Raw genomic sequence first — 18384 nt, 5'->3', positions numbered from 1 at the left:
ATAAAGGATGAATGCTGACCAAAGTAACATTTTCTTCTGTTAGATCAGCCAATTAATAAAAGCCACAGCAAATGATCTTGATAACTCTTCAAAAGACAGACTTGAACAATCAGCCCTCCCCCTCTTTATTAGATATAAAATATGAAGTACAGACCACATGTCTTCACACATATGTCCAGCAAAATGTACAAGAGATCAAAATACATGAAATATAACTTGCAAATCCCAGGAATCACCTGGAGGTGTCTTGCCACTATAATGATGTCTAAACAATTCATTGTTTTTTTTTTAAAAAAAAAAGCCTCTTCCTCCCCTCCAATTCACTTCATAGTGCACCAAAATTATAACCCATTGCAGACATTGATGCATTTGCATGAGAGTCACACACTGTGATGAGAGTCATGTGGTTCCAAACCTACAGAAAAAAATGCCAATTTTTGTCAACCCACCCTAGGACTTTAAGACCTACATAATAGCACCCGAGAGATTTGTATTCACAGATTCTATGTATCTGTGTAGTCAGATATACCCTACAAGTGGCATGTGCAAATGATCTTTATATTGTTTTCACATGTAACCCATGTGTCTAAAATGCACTTGACAAGAATTCTCCCACACTTGCTTCCATCATGTGGTGCAAACTACCCCAACCTTTCCCCCACACTGATGCTTTTACATTGGCCCGGAAATCCATATGATTACCTGTAATAACTTGCTCATTTTGTGAAAATGAAGGCATGTTTTGTCACAAAGCTTCATTAACTTCAACTATTCATTCTATATAGTACCTACATATAACAAAGAACTTTACAAAGATTGTTTTTAATTATTCACTGTAGTCCCTTCTCCACATGAACACACACTCACTCTAGGGTTAATTTTGTCAGAGGCCAATTTAACTACCGGTATTGTTTTTGGATTGTAGGAGAAAAACACAGGGAGCACATAAAACCACCACACAAATGGTGCTCTGTGTCAGAATTAAACTATGCTGCTGTGCCATTTAGTTGATCTTATATGGGTTGTAAACATTCCTCTTAAATGCTGATTGCTACATTTCAGCAGAGAGAAATATGAAAGAGTGAGAGGGTGTTTAATGTGCAAAGGGCAGTATATTATTGCGAGCAATTTTTGTAACAAAACACAATTCCTTGACATTTCTTTACTTAGTAATGAACTAGCCACAAAACAAATCTTGTGAAAACACAAGAGAAACTGCCAATAGAATGCCACATAAACCTCCCTGTGAGGTAAGGAGAGGGAACGTCATGAGACTTAATTCACTTTTGCATAAACTCACCAGTTTATAAGAAATCCAGCGTACAGAAGACACTTTGTCCCCACACAAAGTCAAAGCAATTGGCAGTAAGTAGTCATAAACATCCCTGGCACTGTACAGTTCAAGTAGGAGAATCAACTGCCTAATAAGATAAAAGGCATAAGTAAAATAAAAAGTTAATTTAACAGCAACAAGAAAATAGTATGTGAAACAAAACAAAATAGCCTCACATACACTGTGTACAACAATATTGTGTTACCGCACTATTGTGTAACTGCACTGTGAATGCAACTGGAACAGCCGTCAAAGAAATTAGTGATCAGAAGCCATGCTCACACCTGCCACTATGGTAGTTCCAGAAGAAATATGAAGTTTATTATAACAACTTTTCATTTTTCTATCCTTAGGATACTTCAAAGGAATATTGGTCCTAGCTGATAGAATCCATCTTCCTAACTGAACTCCATAGTGCTTTTTTGTTCATAAAAGTATCCATATATTCTAGCCCTTTAAGTTTAGACTGGCATTTTTCCAGCTGATCCCATTCCCTATGAATCGTCCTTTACTATCTGGTGCCCAGAAATACTCTGTCCTCAAAGGATTGTGGACTGCAGTAGATGTTGCTTGTTAATTCATCCCCAGAGATTTATACATTATCCAGATTAAATAGACTAAGATCCTCTTGAATTTATCAGGATTACTACTAGAAGACAGTCTAGGTCCTCCAAAGAATCCAATTAAGAACGACAGACTATCAAGTTCATGGTTGTCTGGAACGAGCTCTTTTCACCCAGAACTCATCATCTAAGATGTCAGTTCTTTAAATTGTTCAGGGAGCTGGGAATTGTTTCCTATAGGTTCCCCACATTTGGAGCGAGTTTTGTTCTAGTTGTATTTTTATTTTTCTACCCCATTCTAATTGTTTTTCCTGTCCCTTACGTACCTGTATTTTAGGTTTACTTATTGGCTGATTGTGCGGCACTGAAGATTCTGTGGTGCCATATAAATAAAATAAGATGATAATCTCTGTGGTAAGCACAGGCTGAGAGAGGGACACACTTAAAAATTCAGGCAAATCTTTCCATTCTGATCAGTTATCTTTACAGTCACAGTGGATGCAGCTAACCACAGTTGAAGTAAAACACTAGTGTGTACATTTCCTGAGTCAATTTGCAACATGATCAAAACTACTGAAACGGTTAAACACAACTCTATTACATAATTATTTGTCAACCACTAAGAAATATTTGACACTTGGGGAGGTATTCAATTTTGAGCGAGATCGCTAAAATACTCACGCTCTAAAAATATTGGGAGCTGCGCGCTGAGATTCAGCGAGTAATTACCGTATTAACACGCAATATTACCGGTAATATTTTTAGAGCACGAGTATTTAGCGGAACTCGCTAACAATTGAATACTTCAATTCCCCCCCGAAGTACCGCTGCGTTAAAGACCGTTATTACGGTATTATTAACCCGGCTTTCTGCTCGTAGCGAGCAAAAAGCCGGCGTTAAAACTACCATAATAACTGTAATTACGCGCACTATTACCGTAATAAAGCGCAGGCCGCGTTACTTCTAACAGTAACGCAGCCAATTGAATTCCCCCCTAAATCTAAAAATCATGTTAAAAGGTTAAATATGGAGTCATTTTAGGACCACATGGTAGGTCTGACAAGAACTGTAAAGGCACAAACGTTATTGTTTTTGTTTCATTTTAGAGTATGTTTTTCACATACATTTATTTTTTCTCCCTTTTTAAAATGTGTTTTCCCCCACATGTAAATATTTTTAACACATTAAAGCAAAAATATAAAATGTTGGAAAAAAATTGCCAATGTACAGTGTAATATGTGATGTATTGTCATGCTCGTGTTGACTAATGGCTAATATTTGGATTAATTGAACTTCTGCATTACATGCACCAATATTTACGCTGATAGGATAACTAAATAGAAATACCACCACCCTATAAATTGTGCACTTTATTTAAACAGTTCTCCAACACTTACTTTATAATACACAATGATTATATTAAAAGCTTTCACTGTACAGTGTTTATGAAGTGTCAAATTATAGTTCATGGTGACAAATAATTAAACAGTGTGGTGTAGAATGTGTTAGGTTTTGATTTATTCAAAGTGTTTTTTTTGACCAATGTGAACAGTCAGTTTAATAGAAGGGATTACTATTCTTTTTTTGTTATTTGTGACATGGTTGCCTGCTATGGAAAGAACAAAGCATTACCAAAGGTGATGGCAAACGTGTATGCGGGAACCATGCTAGCTAGAGCAAAGTACTATTATTGGGAAGAGTGAAGATTTACTTAAATTCTTAAAATGGAAAACCCCTGCAATAAGTGGAAGTCTAGCAATTACAAGCAGTCTGTATTGGCTATAATAAAGAATTATAGTTACAATAGATACATACTCTGCTAATTCCGCCCGGAAACGCCAGTTCCGGCAGTTATCAGTCACCAAGAACTCTTGCAGCTGATAAAGGTATTCCCTTCTTTTGTCTGGCTGAAGAAGCTGAGACCGTAAAACAAAACATTAAATAAGCCAACCTACCTGTTGCTTCAAAGTACAAACACACATTATTAAACATAGTCACATATACTGATTTTAATCCAGAAACGACCAAAGTTATTAATACTTAAACAAAAAGTATACTTACAATTAGCAATAACAAAACAAAAACCATGTAAAATACACCATGACATTTTTTGCATATGTAAAATACATTATTGACATAAATGACACTGTTAAATAAATAGGCTATTGCCATACATAATACAGAATGTAAATGTGTCTGGAATGAGCAGGTATTCAGTTGAGCCAATATATTACTAGAGATAAGAAGCTTACATACTTACTTTCAAGAAGTCATACAGATGTTTTAGGACTCCTACTCTGACTTCATCAAGGTCTTTCAAAAACCCATTGAAGATTGGTAACAAGTCTGCAGCAGTAAGGGAATCCCCAAGTATCAATGCTAGTTCATGTATTGAAAATGCCAACGTTCTCCGTACTTTCCACTGATAATAAAAACAAGCCAATTGTAACGGCATTGGTACAGAAATACATTATTTTCAGCATTGTGAAAGTGTACGTACGACTAAACATCATAGGCAGGATTTTATATCTGTGCCGACCATCATTTTGGGAATAAAGCCTGGCTCTTCTACTTCTGTCAGCTGAGTGCCATTGTGAGAACTTACACAGGGCTCAGATTTTTCTTTTCAGTTAATGGATTTTTATCCTTATCCTAATACAATGTTGTACTTTGTGAAGTCACTTCTTGCAGCAGAGTTTCCTGGGACAGCATGAAAGTACCTCAGTCATCACTGGTAGAAATGATTTAATATGATGATTAGGTCACTTATTTGCAATATAGATTGCTTTCAAAACGCCGTCACATTTTGTCATTGGCTGTTATCGTGCAAATTAACACTACAAAATTTACAGTCATTGCCGTTCTTCACCCAGAAGGGGTCACAATGGACACTGGTATTTTATGGCCCTAGACTGCAATTAACAGTATTTAATGCCTCTGTAAATAGCAGAACCACAATAAAATTAAGGGTATATCATCAACAATTATTTATATAGCGTCAGCAAATTCCGTAGCTCTTTACAATTGGAAACAAACACAGTAATAAAACAATACTGGGTAAGAGGGCCCTGCTCGCAAGCTTATAATCTATGGGATATATATTTAAGCTAGTCTAATCTTATGAAAGTAGCAGGGAAGAAGCAGAGACATTTTTGTTACCCGTTTTTCCCACCAGAATGCCCATAAATTAAAAAGTTTCTCAACCATTGTGCCAAACTAAAGTCTCCTGTCCCAAAACAAATAAAACATTTGCATATACACAGTAAAAAGTAATTGTTCTGAAGAAAAAAATAAATAAATAAATAAGAAGAAGTGCAAGAAGCTTGTTGTGGACAAACTTGTAAAATGTTTCAATTTCCACGTGAAAACTTGTCAACACTTGCCAGAAGCCTTAAATGCTTTCAAAACAAGTGTGTTATTTTAATTTTTGTAAGGTACACAAGAGCCATCTGCATCATCAGTAATAAAGAGGGTTACGAATGCTTACGCCTTGCCATTCTAGAGCTGGAGTATGGAAAACACATTATGTAAATATTGTGCTTTCCAAACAACAGAACGTTGTTCTACTAGTTTCTTTACAGCATTTCATTATTTATATACCTGCATGTCGGCTGCTAGTGTCTCATAGGTGTCCCTGAGACAGTGCCAGTTCTGTCTACCCAGTGTGAGAGCCACCCCTGGGATGCTATAGGCACAATGCTTGGCGATCTCTGTGTCAACAGTCTGAGCACGGGATGGGTCAGTCATTGATAAATACTGATCCAATAAGGCTTGAGGTATAACATCCTGGGAACACAAAGAGAAGGTTCATGTCACAAACAGACAATCTTCTTATTTCCGTCATCTTAAAGAGAAAGAACTACAGAGACATGTACCTGCACTTTGGATTTTTTCTCTTCTTCGGGGCTATAGCTGCTACTAGTGCTCAAGTCAGAATCATTGTGGATGTAACGCAGCGTAGACTGCATGCACTGTAGAGAAACCATGTTGAATTAGTTTTGTAGGGAGAAATACTAAACATTACCTTCACGTGAGACAATATAGAAATAGAAGTGTTAAATATGTGTGAGGATAGGAAAACTATTACACAGTGTTAACTCAACGGTGAATTTCAGGGTGGAGTTGGAGGATCGCTCTTTGCTATCATTTAGAGACTGCTCGATTTACAGTAAACAGTGAAAGTGAATGCATGTGATGTAAATGGAAGCTACAAGTGAAAAGTGCTATGGGGGATTTTGCACCTCAAAGACAGTATTGCTGCTTATGCACCTGTTAAAACAGTCCATGGTTTCACATATAAAACGCTGAATACCGCTTTTAAGCTTCCGTCAGACAATAACTGACAGCACTATGCCTACACCTTGCATTTGAAATTGAATCAGTCTAACTTACCACTTAAAACCTTTATTTCCAAGTTATAATTAGCAGAACCTTTAGTAGGGACTCCAGAAATTTGTATTAAGAAGATGTGAGTAAAATATACACAAGAGATTTTAATTTGCAATCATTAAATAATGTCATCTGATAAAAGAGCTCAGGGTATAAACCTTACCTCTACAGAATCACTGATTAGAGGAATGGAGTCATCTTGCAATATCTTGCAGTTAATCATCCTCCCTGACTCGATCAGGTCATTGTGGTAGATGATCTGGCGATTCAAGTGAGAGGATTTTTTATCTTCCTGAGTTTCTAGGCTGGAGGCTTTGAGGGCAGCATTGAGGATATCGACTTGTGCTACAAAGTCAGATAGACATAAAGGTAAATGCAATTCCTACTCAGGAAAACAGTTGTTGCCATTTGCCCACATTTTGGTAGAACCAAAAACATCCTGTTCAATACTTTGTTAAATACTGCTGATTGTGTAAGCATTTAACCTCCTTCACAAATTGCATTATAAAAAAGAAGAAGCCCCATCACCAGAGTGCAGCAAATAGGGACATGGCACACTTGAAAGATTTTCCTTGGACATGCAGCGGTTGAACTAGAGATAATTATATAGATTGATGCTTTATTTCAGCAACTAGTGCACACAACTGCCCCCCACCCACTTATCTGTTAATTGCACTTAAAAAAAACCTGAGGCCTAAGCTGCAGAGGAGGGACATAGTAGGGGAGGAGTGTGAAAGACCAACAAGTTTTAAGTGCCTAAACTCTCAGTCCACCTACTATACCCCAATGTATCGCAGTGTCCCCCAATGGTAGGAAAGAGAAAATCACATTTTAATACACCTTTTCATCTGTTGAAAAGTTTTGTTTTCAAATATTAGTATACAATCTAAATGATTTAATGCATTTCTCCTCCCCTTTTCATAAACTTGCACTCATTTCCTAATTCAGATCCTGGGGTTGAATCTATTAGGCTCCTCTGAATTTAGCTCTATTTTTTAATTGATCAAAAATGTAAAAAATGATATTGAATTTTCAATTTTGAACCGGTTTGAAAAACAATATGCAGCTGGTTTAAGCATCTCTACAGTTGAACAGAGCAGACAGCAAGCATTGCTTCAAAATACAGAAGTGCGCTAAAGCTAAAATACCAAAAACAAAAAAAATCCTATGGCAGAATACTTACAACAGGCTTATAAAAAAATATTGCCCCTTAATTATTCATAAACAGACAATGCAAGAACTAAGCTAATGTCGTACAAATAAAAGCTATGTGTAATTACACGTACTGTAGCAGCATACAGAAATTATTGGATTTTGAAGGCAAAAATATGGTACTGAGCATCACACATGCACCAAACTATTTGGAAGTGGCTTTGTCACAGATTTGTCAGTCAGGTGGCATCATATAGAACATTTCAGTTCCTAATGTCAAGTTGATACACTTGAGGTATATGGTTATGCTTGGTACCAGCTCTCCCCCCACTTCTGCTGTTCTTAGCTTTCAGACATCTAACCACCAAATCTTACAGGTATTTCCATGAGCACTGTGCTAGCTAACTCTGGGTACACACTACAGAAATTTCGACCAACTTTTTATGCCGAGCGATTTTACATGCGATCGATGGTCCGATCGCTCGGTCCATGGACTGCATACACACTAGCCTTGTTTAGGACAATAAAGGGAAGAGCAGACGTCCCTTTAGCGACTTTTTACAGCCATGTTGTCGTGAGCAATGACTAATTTCATACTCACTGTTGTGGATCGATCGGAAGTTTATACACACTACACAGCGGAAACGAGATTGGAACGAAAATATTAAACGGTACAACCAACCAAATGAGGCGATAAATCGTCCATTTGGGCAGACTTTCGACCATCGTGTCACTGCACACACTGACCCGACTTTTGAACGAGCGGTCGTATGTTTGAGCCGATTATTGGACGAAAACAGTGTAGTGTGTACCCAGCTTAAAGGCACAAGTGAGGCTGCTGGTCAGGACATATGTCCATTTAATCAGGTAAACCATTATAAATTAACTCCAGTTAATATTGACATTGCAAATGGTATTAAAGGGAAAGTATGCCTATTGCAGATGACACAAAGACACAGCAGGAGAAGTAAAAGAAATGATAGATGCTCTAGGTAGACTAAAGGAAAGGTCAAGAGCGTGACAACTAGAGTTTAGTGCCAAAAATGCAATATCATAAAAATTGGATATTAAAAACCCAAAAGGCTAAATATAGTATTAATGGCATTATAATGGAAACTACTGGAAGGAATCTAAGAGTGACTATTCTAGTGACCTAAAGGCAGGTAAGCAATGTAACAAAGCAATGAGAAAGGCAAGTCAGCTGCTTGGTTGCATATGGAGAGGAATCAGTAGAAGAAAGAAGTAATAATGCCACTGAATAGGTCATTGGTACGGCCTCATCTAGAATACTGTGTCCAGTTCTGGAGGCCATATCTCCAGAAGGATATAAATATACTAGAGACTGTACAAACAATCGCAACTAAAATGGTGCATAGCCTACAGCACAAAACTTACCCGGAAAAGTTAAATGCTCTTCATATGTATAGTTTGGAGCAAAGAAGGGAAAGGAGGGACATGATAGAAACTTTCAAATATATTAAGGATTTTAACAAGGTTCAAGAGGAAGACATTCTTCAAAAGGAGTATTAGAACACGAAGACATGCACTGAAACTGGAGGAAGGTAGGTTCAGAGGAAATTTGAGGAAAAAGGACTTCACAGAAAGGGTAGTGGATAAATGGCTGCCCGTCAAATGTGGCAGAGGCTAACACAGTAGAGCAATTTAAACATGCTTGGGACAGACCCAAGGATAGCCTTACAAAGAAATAAAGATTAAATAGGCTTTGGGGCTACCATAGGTTAATAAAAATGGGCAGATTAGCTGGTCTAAGTTGTTCTTATCTGCTGTCAAATTGTTTCTATGTAAGAAAAAAAAAAAAGAAATCACCCTTGTGCAGAGTCTTTTTTTTGCCACTTTTGGGCTCATCGCATTCCAACTTAAATATCAGTCATTTTTCTGTGACGAACTCACACAAATCATGCTTTTTTTCCCCCCGAAGACGTTGCATTTTCACAAACTACCATTGGTCTCTTTATAACCCAAGACTAAATAATGGAAAATACATGACATTTATTTACCCAAAAAAAAGGACTTCTATTTCTGAATAGCAGCAATGCTCTTGATAAGGGTTTAATATTTTTAAATTGGAGTGTGCTTTGGAAAGGTTGCAGACCTATAGGGTAGGTACAACATTTAGGAAATTACACATCGACTCAAAAGGAGTAGTCCATTACTTTTCTAACCAAGCTGTGAACTTTCAAAGCAGTAAAAGGATGTCTGGGCAGTCCTCTCATATAGAGCTGAATACAGCAACATGGTTCTGGGTTCAGATAATGGGGGCAGGAGGGGAAGGCAGGCATGTACAAACCTGGACTTACACTTTACCATAAGTAGTGAAGCTAACCACAAAACTGAAGTGTACTTGCAATGTATTTCCTCTATAAATTGAATTAAAGCCTACTCTGGATGATTGGAATATGGAGCAGTAATGTCTGTCTTGCCTCCAATAGATAGACTAGCGATGGAAAAGATAGCAGAAAAGAGCACACTGATTAATCATGGGCCAATTTAGTAATTGGCATACAAAAAAATATATGCTACCTTTAACAACTTCTGTCCTCCTGCACTATAGGGAAAGCCAGATAGGACTAGTCTAAAATTCAAAATCACTTAAGACAAATTTAAACAGAAACCTGCTTATTTATCTTAAGCCATGTCAACAATGTTTGGGCTGACAATGTTTGTTCTTCACAAACTTTCTTGTCTATCTTAACATTTCTACCTATAGATCATGTGCAGACTCAAACGTGAAATAAGAAATTAAGGTTTTAACCATAAACTTGGTTGAACAGATCATTGAAAACGAAGATATTTGCGACCACAGTTAACAAATCATGTATCTGGAGTAACATCAAGAAAAAACAGTTCAGTAAATGTCAGGCATTATATTATATTAAATCTTATTAAACTCATTACTGTCTATCTTAAAATACAATGTAAGTGAACAGTCCATCACAGCTCCAGATCCAGCTTTTGCTCTATTCTACAGTTTCCAATATATTTTTAATTATACCATCAAGACATCCTAATGAGCACAAAATATTCAGAAAGCCACAAGTCAGTACTAAAAAGTAAACCATAATAAATCTCACAATTGATCTATTTATGAACACAATCACAGATAAAGCAGTCAGGGTTAAACCATATTTAGAGAAAAGCAGGGCTAGCTGTCCTCCTTCTGTTACCTTTAACATCGGGATCATCTATGTGAGGTTCCAGGTTTTCTATCATCTCTTCCAGCTCTTTTCTGGTAGCCATGGTTATGTTAGGAGAGCCAGCGGATGATGTCTTCTGGACAACTTGCCTACTTTCTGGCCTGTGTGCGTCAGCTTGTGGCTGCCGAAGTTCCAGATCAATATCAATCTCAGGGATGGGAGTCCTCCAATAATGGAAAGAATTGAATAGCTCTTGTTCTGCAACAGGTCTCTCCTGAAATTCTAGTTCCAGAACCTTAGGTGCCTCCATGGCAGCAGAAGTCTGCTCTGACTTGATTGATTCAACTGAAGTTTCCAAAGTGCAATGTGAATGAAAGTCAATAGTCTGACTGCTGAGCCTAAAAAGTTCATCTGATACGGATTCATCCTCCAAGTTGGTTTCTAACATCACAGTAAAGTTAACAATGTTGCTGTCTGCAGGGGACTCTTCTCTTAAAGTGACTGCATCTCCTCCAGCAAAAGTCTCTGTGTCTTCCGACAAGGGGTCACAGGATGCGCTACTTAAAGAAAAGCAATACAACCAAACTTAATTAGGTATACCAGTGTGTAAAACTGGGAAAAGCAAAACGATTTGGTATGAGGATCTAGGACACGATTCATCACTATTTTGTAACTAACCAAACTGAAATGAGCAAAAATTAGTTCTGTGTGTTGACATTCAGCAATCATGAAATTCATATTGCTCTATCTGGTTAGTTAATGCTTAGATAAAGGTGTGGTAAAACAGTCTAGTAAGAACAGGAGTTACTTACTGATTACAGTGCAAAAGAGGAAAATGGGAAGTAACACATGGACAATGAAAGTATATGTCGGATTGCTTGCTATTGATTATGGCACATGTGCATATTGTTAGTAAATAAGTACCACAGTGTTACCAACAGAACCACAGTGCAGGTACTGATGGGGGTAGGAGTAGGGGGCAAAAAACTTTTGAATAATTTAATTGAATAAATATAGCATGCAGCACAAATATGTAGTACAGTCATAAGAAATATATTAATTTTAAGTACATAGTGACTAATAACTATCACATAGCATGTAAAACCAATACAACAGGAAAAAACAGAAGCAAAATGGAAATGTATGACAAAGTTTTAAAATGTCATTGTTGCAGTTTACATGAACTTTCTGGGGCTAAGGTTTGATTTGCGCCATCTGTTAATAAAAGGAAAAAACAAAAACAAAAAAACACATACCCCTCACCAGCTTCATTTGATTTGACATCCTTGGTGTCTTTACATTCTTCTTCTTTGAAGTACTGACCAGAACTTAAAGGGTTTGCAAACGTGGATATAAAAGGCCCAAGGGACTGAAAGGCAGCTTGGCGTACCTGTGAGAAAACATGACAAAAACACACGTTTATTTTCCCATAGTTAGCAAGTGCATAGTCATACAAGAGATTTATATGAAGCTCTTGAACTCTTCAGGAATGTCTATCAGTGAAACTACTCCAATGTCAGAAATAATGAAACAGTGTCTGAAAGATTCTGTGTAAAACTGAATGCTCTATAAAAATTAGATTAACACCTGGTTCACCTATATACACACATCTAGGGGCATATTCAATTAGGGTTCCGGTCCGCGGTAAGTGCGCGTTATTGCCGGTACCGCAATAGCGCAGATTCCACGTTATTGTGGTAACATGGATTAAGTTTCGCGGCTGTTCCGGCGCGATCACACGGACCGGAAAGCTAATTAAATATGCCCCCTAGTATTGATTCACTTCCTTGTGTTATTTGTTATTCTAAAACAGTGAGGAAAGTAATGTATATTTTAACATACATGTTAAGGAGAAAATAATGAGAATGGGCAAGAAATAGGTTCAATGAGTATTGAAACAAACTCAGGACCTTAACGCTACTAGTATGGGCAGGTTTAAAGCAAGCCACTTACTGTACGATACAACGCTTCTGCCAATGATGCTATAAGTATTCTGTTGCTGCCATTTGCATGTAATTCATGCAAAGATATGAAATCAACAAAACGTACCCATCTAGACGGGTCACTGATTAAGTTAATAAAAAGAGCAGAGAGCTTAGTCCGTCGAAGTTCTTGAGATGTCGCACAAGACACTGCCATAAAACACTCAGCACAGGCTTTCCGTACGCCCCATACATTGTCTGAACAAAGCTGGAAAAATCTAGGCAACTGAAAGAGACACAAGTTATTAGACATTAGTATTAACGGTTTACAGAAATATGCACGAAGATCAACTACTTTCAGATAAGTCTTTCACTTCTTAATAGTTTATAGCTGTCAAGATGGCCATGAGCAGAGTACATTACAATACTAACAACGATAATGCCCTCGGAAATTTGTATATTCTGGACGTGTAGCAATCACAAACTAAAACCTATTTCAATAAATGTTAGCACTCAATTTTTAACAAATCTGATTGTCTGAATATAAATCACATAAAAGTCTATTTAAATGCCACTGAACATCGTACCACTCACCAGCATCTTCTCTGTTGCATCTTGTCCAACAACACTGCAAATATCACCAAAATTGGCTGCACACACCTAGAGTATAAAATAAACAAAAACATTTACAAAATAAAACTTCGAGAAAATAGCACTGATCAGAAATTAAATACATATAAATGAAAAAAAAAACATATAAAAAAACCAAAAAACACATGGTACAATAATGAGTTTTTGATAAACCATAGCCTTCCCATGACGCAAAAGTGGAACTGTCAGTCCCACTACACATTGTTTAGCAAAGGCATAATCTTTTCCTTTTAGACTTAAAAGTGATACCATAAGCCTTAAGAGCTAAACAGTTTTGTTTCCAGTTTTCATCTCAGACCGCAGGAAGGGACCGTATACGGGTGTATAGCATCCACGTATACAAACCCTTAAAGTGGGAGAGAGCGCTCAAGCAGCTGGTGGCATACCTGGCTTGGATTTGTTTATATCATTTGGTGAAGTTCTGTAATCAGTACAAACCCTTTTAAGCAGATGACCTCATATGCTAATTGAACTCCTTATTTAAATACCATGCATTGTACAAGTCACTGAGTATCATGTTCTGTATACAATTAATTGCATCCTTGTGCTTTAACTGAACTACTCTGTAATTTGTATTAACCTTGTAGTTATTTTATGGGGTACATAATCTGATTACATGGAGATTACAAACTGATTGTGTAAAGGCTCTCCATAAGAGATAAGATGATGCACTTACCTTACGGACATGGAACATCCTGCAGTCACAACACATTTCACAAAATCGCGGCAGGATCAGCCTCTCCGTTATATCTTTACCCACCATTGAGGCCATTTTACACATTATCTGTGAAAGAATATATGAAATACATTACATATATACATTCATACAGCTACATACAAATATATAAAAACAAAACAACGCACACATCCGCATAAGTATTTAGTCTGATAATTATCTGAATACAGCTGCCATGGATATATGCGCATCTATTGCCCAGTATTAGTATCCTGAACACATTTAGTAGTGCTGTACACATTTAGTTAACCACGATACAAGTAAATATACAACATGAAATAGAAGGTAAAGTTGGCCCTGCCCAAATAAACTTACAATCAAATTATTGTGTGGAACAATTGAAACAAAAGGTAGTGGAATAACAATTGTGGCAGGCCATGAGGAAAGAGGGTGTAGCTATTGTGAAGCTGAAGCATTATCAGCCACCAATATTAAAGCTGCCACCGACTGGCATTTCTGTGCAGCTACTGGTAATGTACTATGAACTGCGGATAATTTATACAATTTATTCAAACATGTATAATTAAATAAAAAAAAAAAAAAAAATCACATGTGTAACAAATATATATGTAAAGAAAATAAAAATAAATAAATCACATATGGTACATTACCAAAAATAAAAAGGGATTTCACAAAATCCTTGAGGGAGCCCATTCTATCCCATGAGGGGCGAAACACCCCTCATGGGAGAGAATACTTCAAGATTCCCAATTTCTTATTACATATTACAGCTCTTCAGACAATATTGGACCTTTCACATTTATCTACTATATGCCTATACCAATACCAGCCTTATCTACAGCAACCCCAATATCGGATAAGCTGGCGTTCACTTGCATGGAGTGCACATACGCCACACTGACTACAGGGCCACAAACGAAACCCACCCGCATCAAGGGGAGGAAAGTAACACCCAGATTGGCTGAGCCGTGTCAACATTAAACGTGAATCATCTATAAATCAATTACCTTAAATTAATCTAGACTTTATGTATTCTCTCTCGCTCAGAAACTCCTGCAAACACCACAAATTATAGCATCTACTATTTGTTATCTCCACCATCATTCACCCCCTTTTAGAAGTAGTACACTTTATTTCTGGACATTGACTCGATCAGTTGAAAAATTAAACATTGGACTTTTTTTTTACACTTCTGTTTAACTCAAGACTTTCTATCTAATTTGTAAGCATATTTTCTTTTGGAATTTATTTTTGAACACCTATGCAGTTCTCCACTAATAATCAATGAATTGTGCTTTAATTGTGTTATTTGTTCTGGCCAAAACTCATGTTTGTTTTTACCATCATTTGTAAATAAACACTAACAGTTCTTATGATGAGTGTTGCATCTACACAAGAACCTATACTAGCTATCCTACAGTTAGCTCTGAAGGATGGAGATTCCCCTCTTCTACTATATAGGCTCTACTACGTGGCTGCACATACACTAACTAATAAGGAAGCGCGGCTTCACCCATCTCCATTATCTATACTCCCTTATATGATTTTATGCTTTATTTTTGGTAATATACCATATGTGATTTTTTATATATATTTGTTACACGTGATGGGTGTTTTACGCATGTTTTAATAAATTGTATTGGTTATCCACAGTTCCTTTTGTGGTTATTTGACGACCACCAGCACATATTTTTCTTTCATTCCTGTATTTTTTGGGGACTGCAGACCCCTTGCACTGGTTGTCCTTTAGCTACTGCCATATTCAGCGCCTCAGGGTTATTGTTTGTATTTGGTAATGTACTATGGTTGAATGAGAGGAGAGACTATGGAAGGTGAAGTCCTAACAGATTAACCAGTCACTGTAGAAACGTCATGACAGTCAGCTGCTGGCAACCATGACTGTCCTTCACCATTTACCCCAACTGAACGTTCTTCCTTATCGTTCTGGAGAAGGCGCTCTCTCTCGTGATGTATGGGCACTCCTGTGGTCAATGGCCAACACAAAGTAGCAGTGAGCCTGCTTTAGTTCTTTGTCATCATGCTGCAGCTAGATACAGCCATGGTATTTGTTCCCCATGTTCACAGAAGTTATGGTAATAACCAAAGGAGCCTTGGAGATCACCAAATGTGGAACAGTTATAAACAGCAATAATTCCAGCAGTTGAATGGAGATTGTATTCCAGTGGATTAAAATAACCCTGTGCTTGGTGCGAGGTACCACCATGTAATATCTCTATGTCGTCACAAATTTTTAACCATTTTATGTTTGTGAGAAGAGGTTCATGTGGGACGAAGAGCACAGAGGTAATCTAAAATGCAGCCATCTCTAACTGCTGTCTGTATGCCAGGATTGAATCCACTTGTTCCACTCAAAGAAAAATATCCCCCAAAACCTACTGTTATAAACCGATCAATCACAACATTAAAACCACCTGCCTAAAATTCTGCATGTCCCCCTTGTGCAAAACAGCTCTGACCCATTGAGGCATGGATTACACAAGACCTCTGAAGGTGCACTGTGGTATCTGGCACCCAGGACATTAGCAGCAGATCCTTTAAGTCCTGTAAGTTGTAAGGTGGGGCCTCCATGGCTTGGACTTGTGTTTCCGAGCACATCCCGCAGATGCTCGATCAGATTGATATCTGGGGAATTTAGAGGCCAAGTCAACACCTTGAAATGTTTGCCATGTTCCCAAGCCATTCCTGAGCAATATCTGCAGTGTGGTAGGGTGCATTATTCTGCTGAAAGAGGCCACTGCCATCAGGGAATACCGTTGCCATGAAGGGGTGTACTTGGTGTGCAACAATGTAAAGTTAAGCGGTACATGTCAATGTAACATCCACATGAATGCCAGGACCCAAGATTTGCTAACAGAACATTGCTGAGAGCTTCACACTGCCTCAGCTGACTTGCTTTCTTCCTATAGTGCATCCTGCCGACATCTCTTCCCCGGGTAAATGGCGTACAGGAACAAGATGTAAAAGAAAAAATGGTTCATCAGACCAGGCTACCCTCTTCCATTCCTCCATGGCTATCACAGGCAGTTGCAGTGATGGACAGGGGACAGCATGGGCCCTCTGACCGGTCTGCAGATACACAGCAAGCTGCGATGCACTGTGTGTTCTGGCACCTTTCTATGATAGCCAGCATTGACTTTTTACCAATTTGTGCTACAGTAACTCTTCTGTGGGACTGGAGCAAACACTCTAGCCTTCTCTCCGCATCAATAAGCCTTGGGCGTTCATGACCCTGTCGCCAGTACACTGATTGTCATTCCTTGAACAAGGTTTGGTAGGTATTAACTACTGCATACTGGAAACACTCCACAAGATCTGCCGTTTTGGAGATGCGCTCACCCAGTCATCTAGCCATCACAATTTAGCCTTTGTCAAAGTCACTCAGATCCTTACGCTTGCCCGTCTTTCCTGCTTCCAGCACATCAACTTCAAGAACTGACCTTTCACTTGCTGCCTAATACATATCCCACCCCTTGATAGGTGTCACTAATAAGATAAAAACATTAATTATGTCACACCCCCTATCAGCTTTAGGGGTGTGGCTGATCGATGTATATGCATGCCACTATATGTTACTACAGGAAGTAGATTATAATATTATATATATATATATATATATATATATATATATATATATATATACATATATACACACACACACACACTTCTGGAGACAATGAGCAACGCTGTTTAGTACAGTAGCAGCACTGAATTTATAAGTAGCTTAATAAATTTTACCAAGAAAATAATGTAAAGTTTGCTGACAAGTAGGTAGCACACCAATTGAATTGAGTCGACATGTTTATTATTTCACATCGGATTATTTCTGGTTCTCAAACATTTCTCAGGATTTCTTTCTAATGGAAGCCCTATATTTATCCTACAATTTACTTTATTTTATATTACTGCAGTACAGACTTTCAAACACACAATATGACATATTTGAAAATACTAAACCAAATCCAAAAGAATAAAAAAACTTCTAATTTCCGTACCAAGTTATGACATGTCTTTTCCCATTTCAATACACTTAAGTCTTGAACTTGGGCTAAAAGGTCTATTTATTTTAGAACAGATTAAATGCAAAGTAAGCAGTAACTATTCGACCATAGAGCGACATGAGTAAAATAAGCAACATTTACATTAAGGTCAAAACCTTAAGCACAAAGTCAGATCCCAGTGCAATCATGCAGAATAGCTACACAATCAGACATTTGTGCTACATTCCTGTGTACAAGATGTAAAAAGTAAGTTGAATTGAAACTCACAGCCACAGCTTCAGTCTTGACGTCATCGTTGCTGTCTGGAGCGGTGAGTTCAATGAGCACTGGACATACTTTACTCTCCACATCGGATCTTTCTATCAGTTCCTGCTCTAGCAGTACCAGTAACGCTGCCTGACTTGTCTTTCTGACCTGAAGGAATGTAACATCATTACAAAGGGGGACAAAATGCTGATTTCTCTACTCGATCTTATAGAAGTGTAAACCCTAAAAAAGTAGGT

The 18384-nt window shown here is 37.7% G+C and overlaps 1 protein-coding gene across 3 annotated transcripts in view; it reads right to left on the bottom strand.

Annotated features, from left to right (window-relative positions):
• PPP4R1 (protein phosphatase 4 regulatory subunit 1) overlaps positions 1–18384 on the bottom strand; it is a 38768-nt gene that overhangs the window by 9641 nt on the left and 10743 nt on the right. For 2 of the 3 annotated variants that reach the window (XM_075213291.1, XM_075213293.1), the window contains exons 6-17: positions 18149–18295; positions 13842–13949; positions 13109–13174; positions 12642–12800; positions 11849–11982; positions 10623–11152; positions 6449–6630; positions 5772–5867; positions 5497–5682; positions 4157–4318; positions 3712–3812; positions 1301–1421 (exon numbers count right to left, since the gene is read on the bottom strand). In XM_075213291.1, coding sequence (XP_075069392.1) covers positions 1301–1421; positions 3712–3812; positions 4157–4318; positions 5497–5682; positions 5772–5867; positions 6449–6630; positions 10623–11152; positions 11849–11982; positions 12642–12800; positions 13109–13174; positions 13842–13949; positions 18149–18295 — 1992 coding nt within the window. The remainder of the gene's footprint in view (positions 1–1300; positions 1422–3711; positions 3813–4156; positions 4319–5496; positions 5683–5771; positions 5868–6448; positions 6631–10622; positions 11153–11848; positions 11983–12641; positions 12801–13108; positions 13175–13841; positions 13950–18148; positions 18296–18384) is intronic. The other variant, XM_075213292.1, reaches the window with a different exon arrangement.

This window comes from Mixophyes fleayi, chromosome 5, assembly GCF_038048845.1.
Source record: "Mixophyes fleayi isolate aMixFle1 chromosome 5, aMixFle1.hap1, whole genome shotgun sequence".
Classification (NCBI taxonomy): domain Eukaryota; kingdom Metazoa; phylum Chordata; class Amphibia; order Anura; family Limnodynastidae; genus Mixophyes; species Mixophyes fleayi.
The sequence above is the reverse complement of the archived record's forward strand: the minus strand, read 5'-3'. Positions and strand labels throughout refer to the sequence as shown.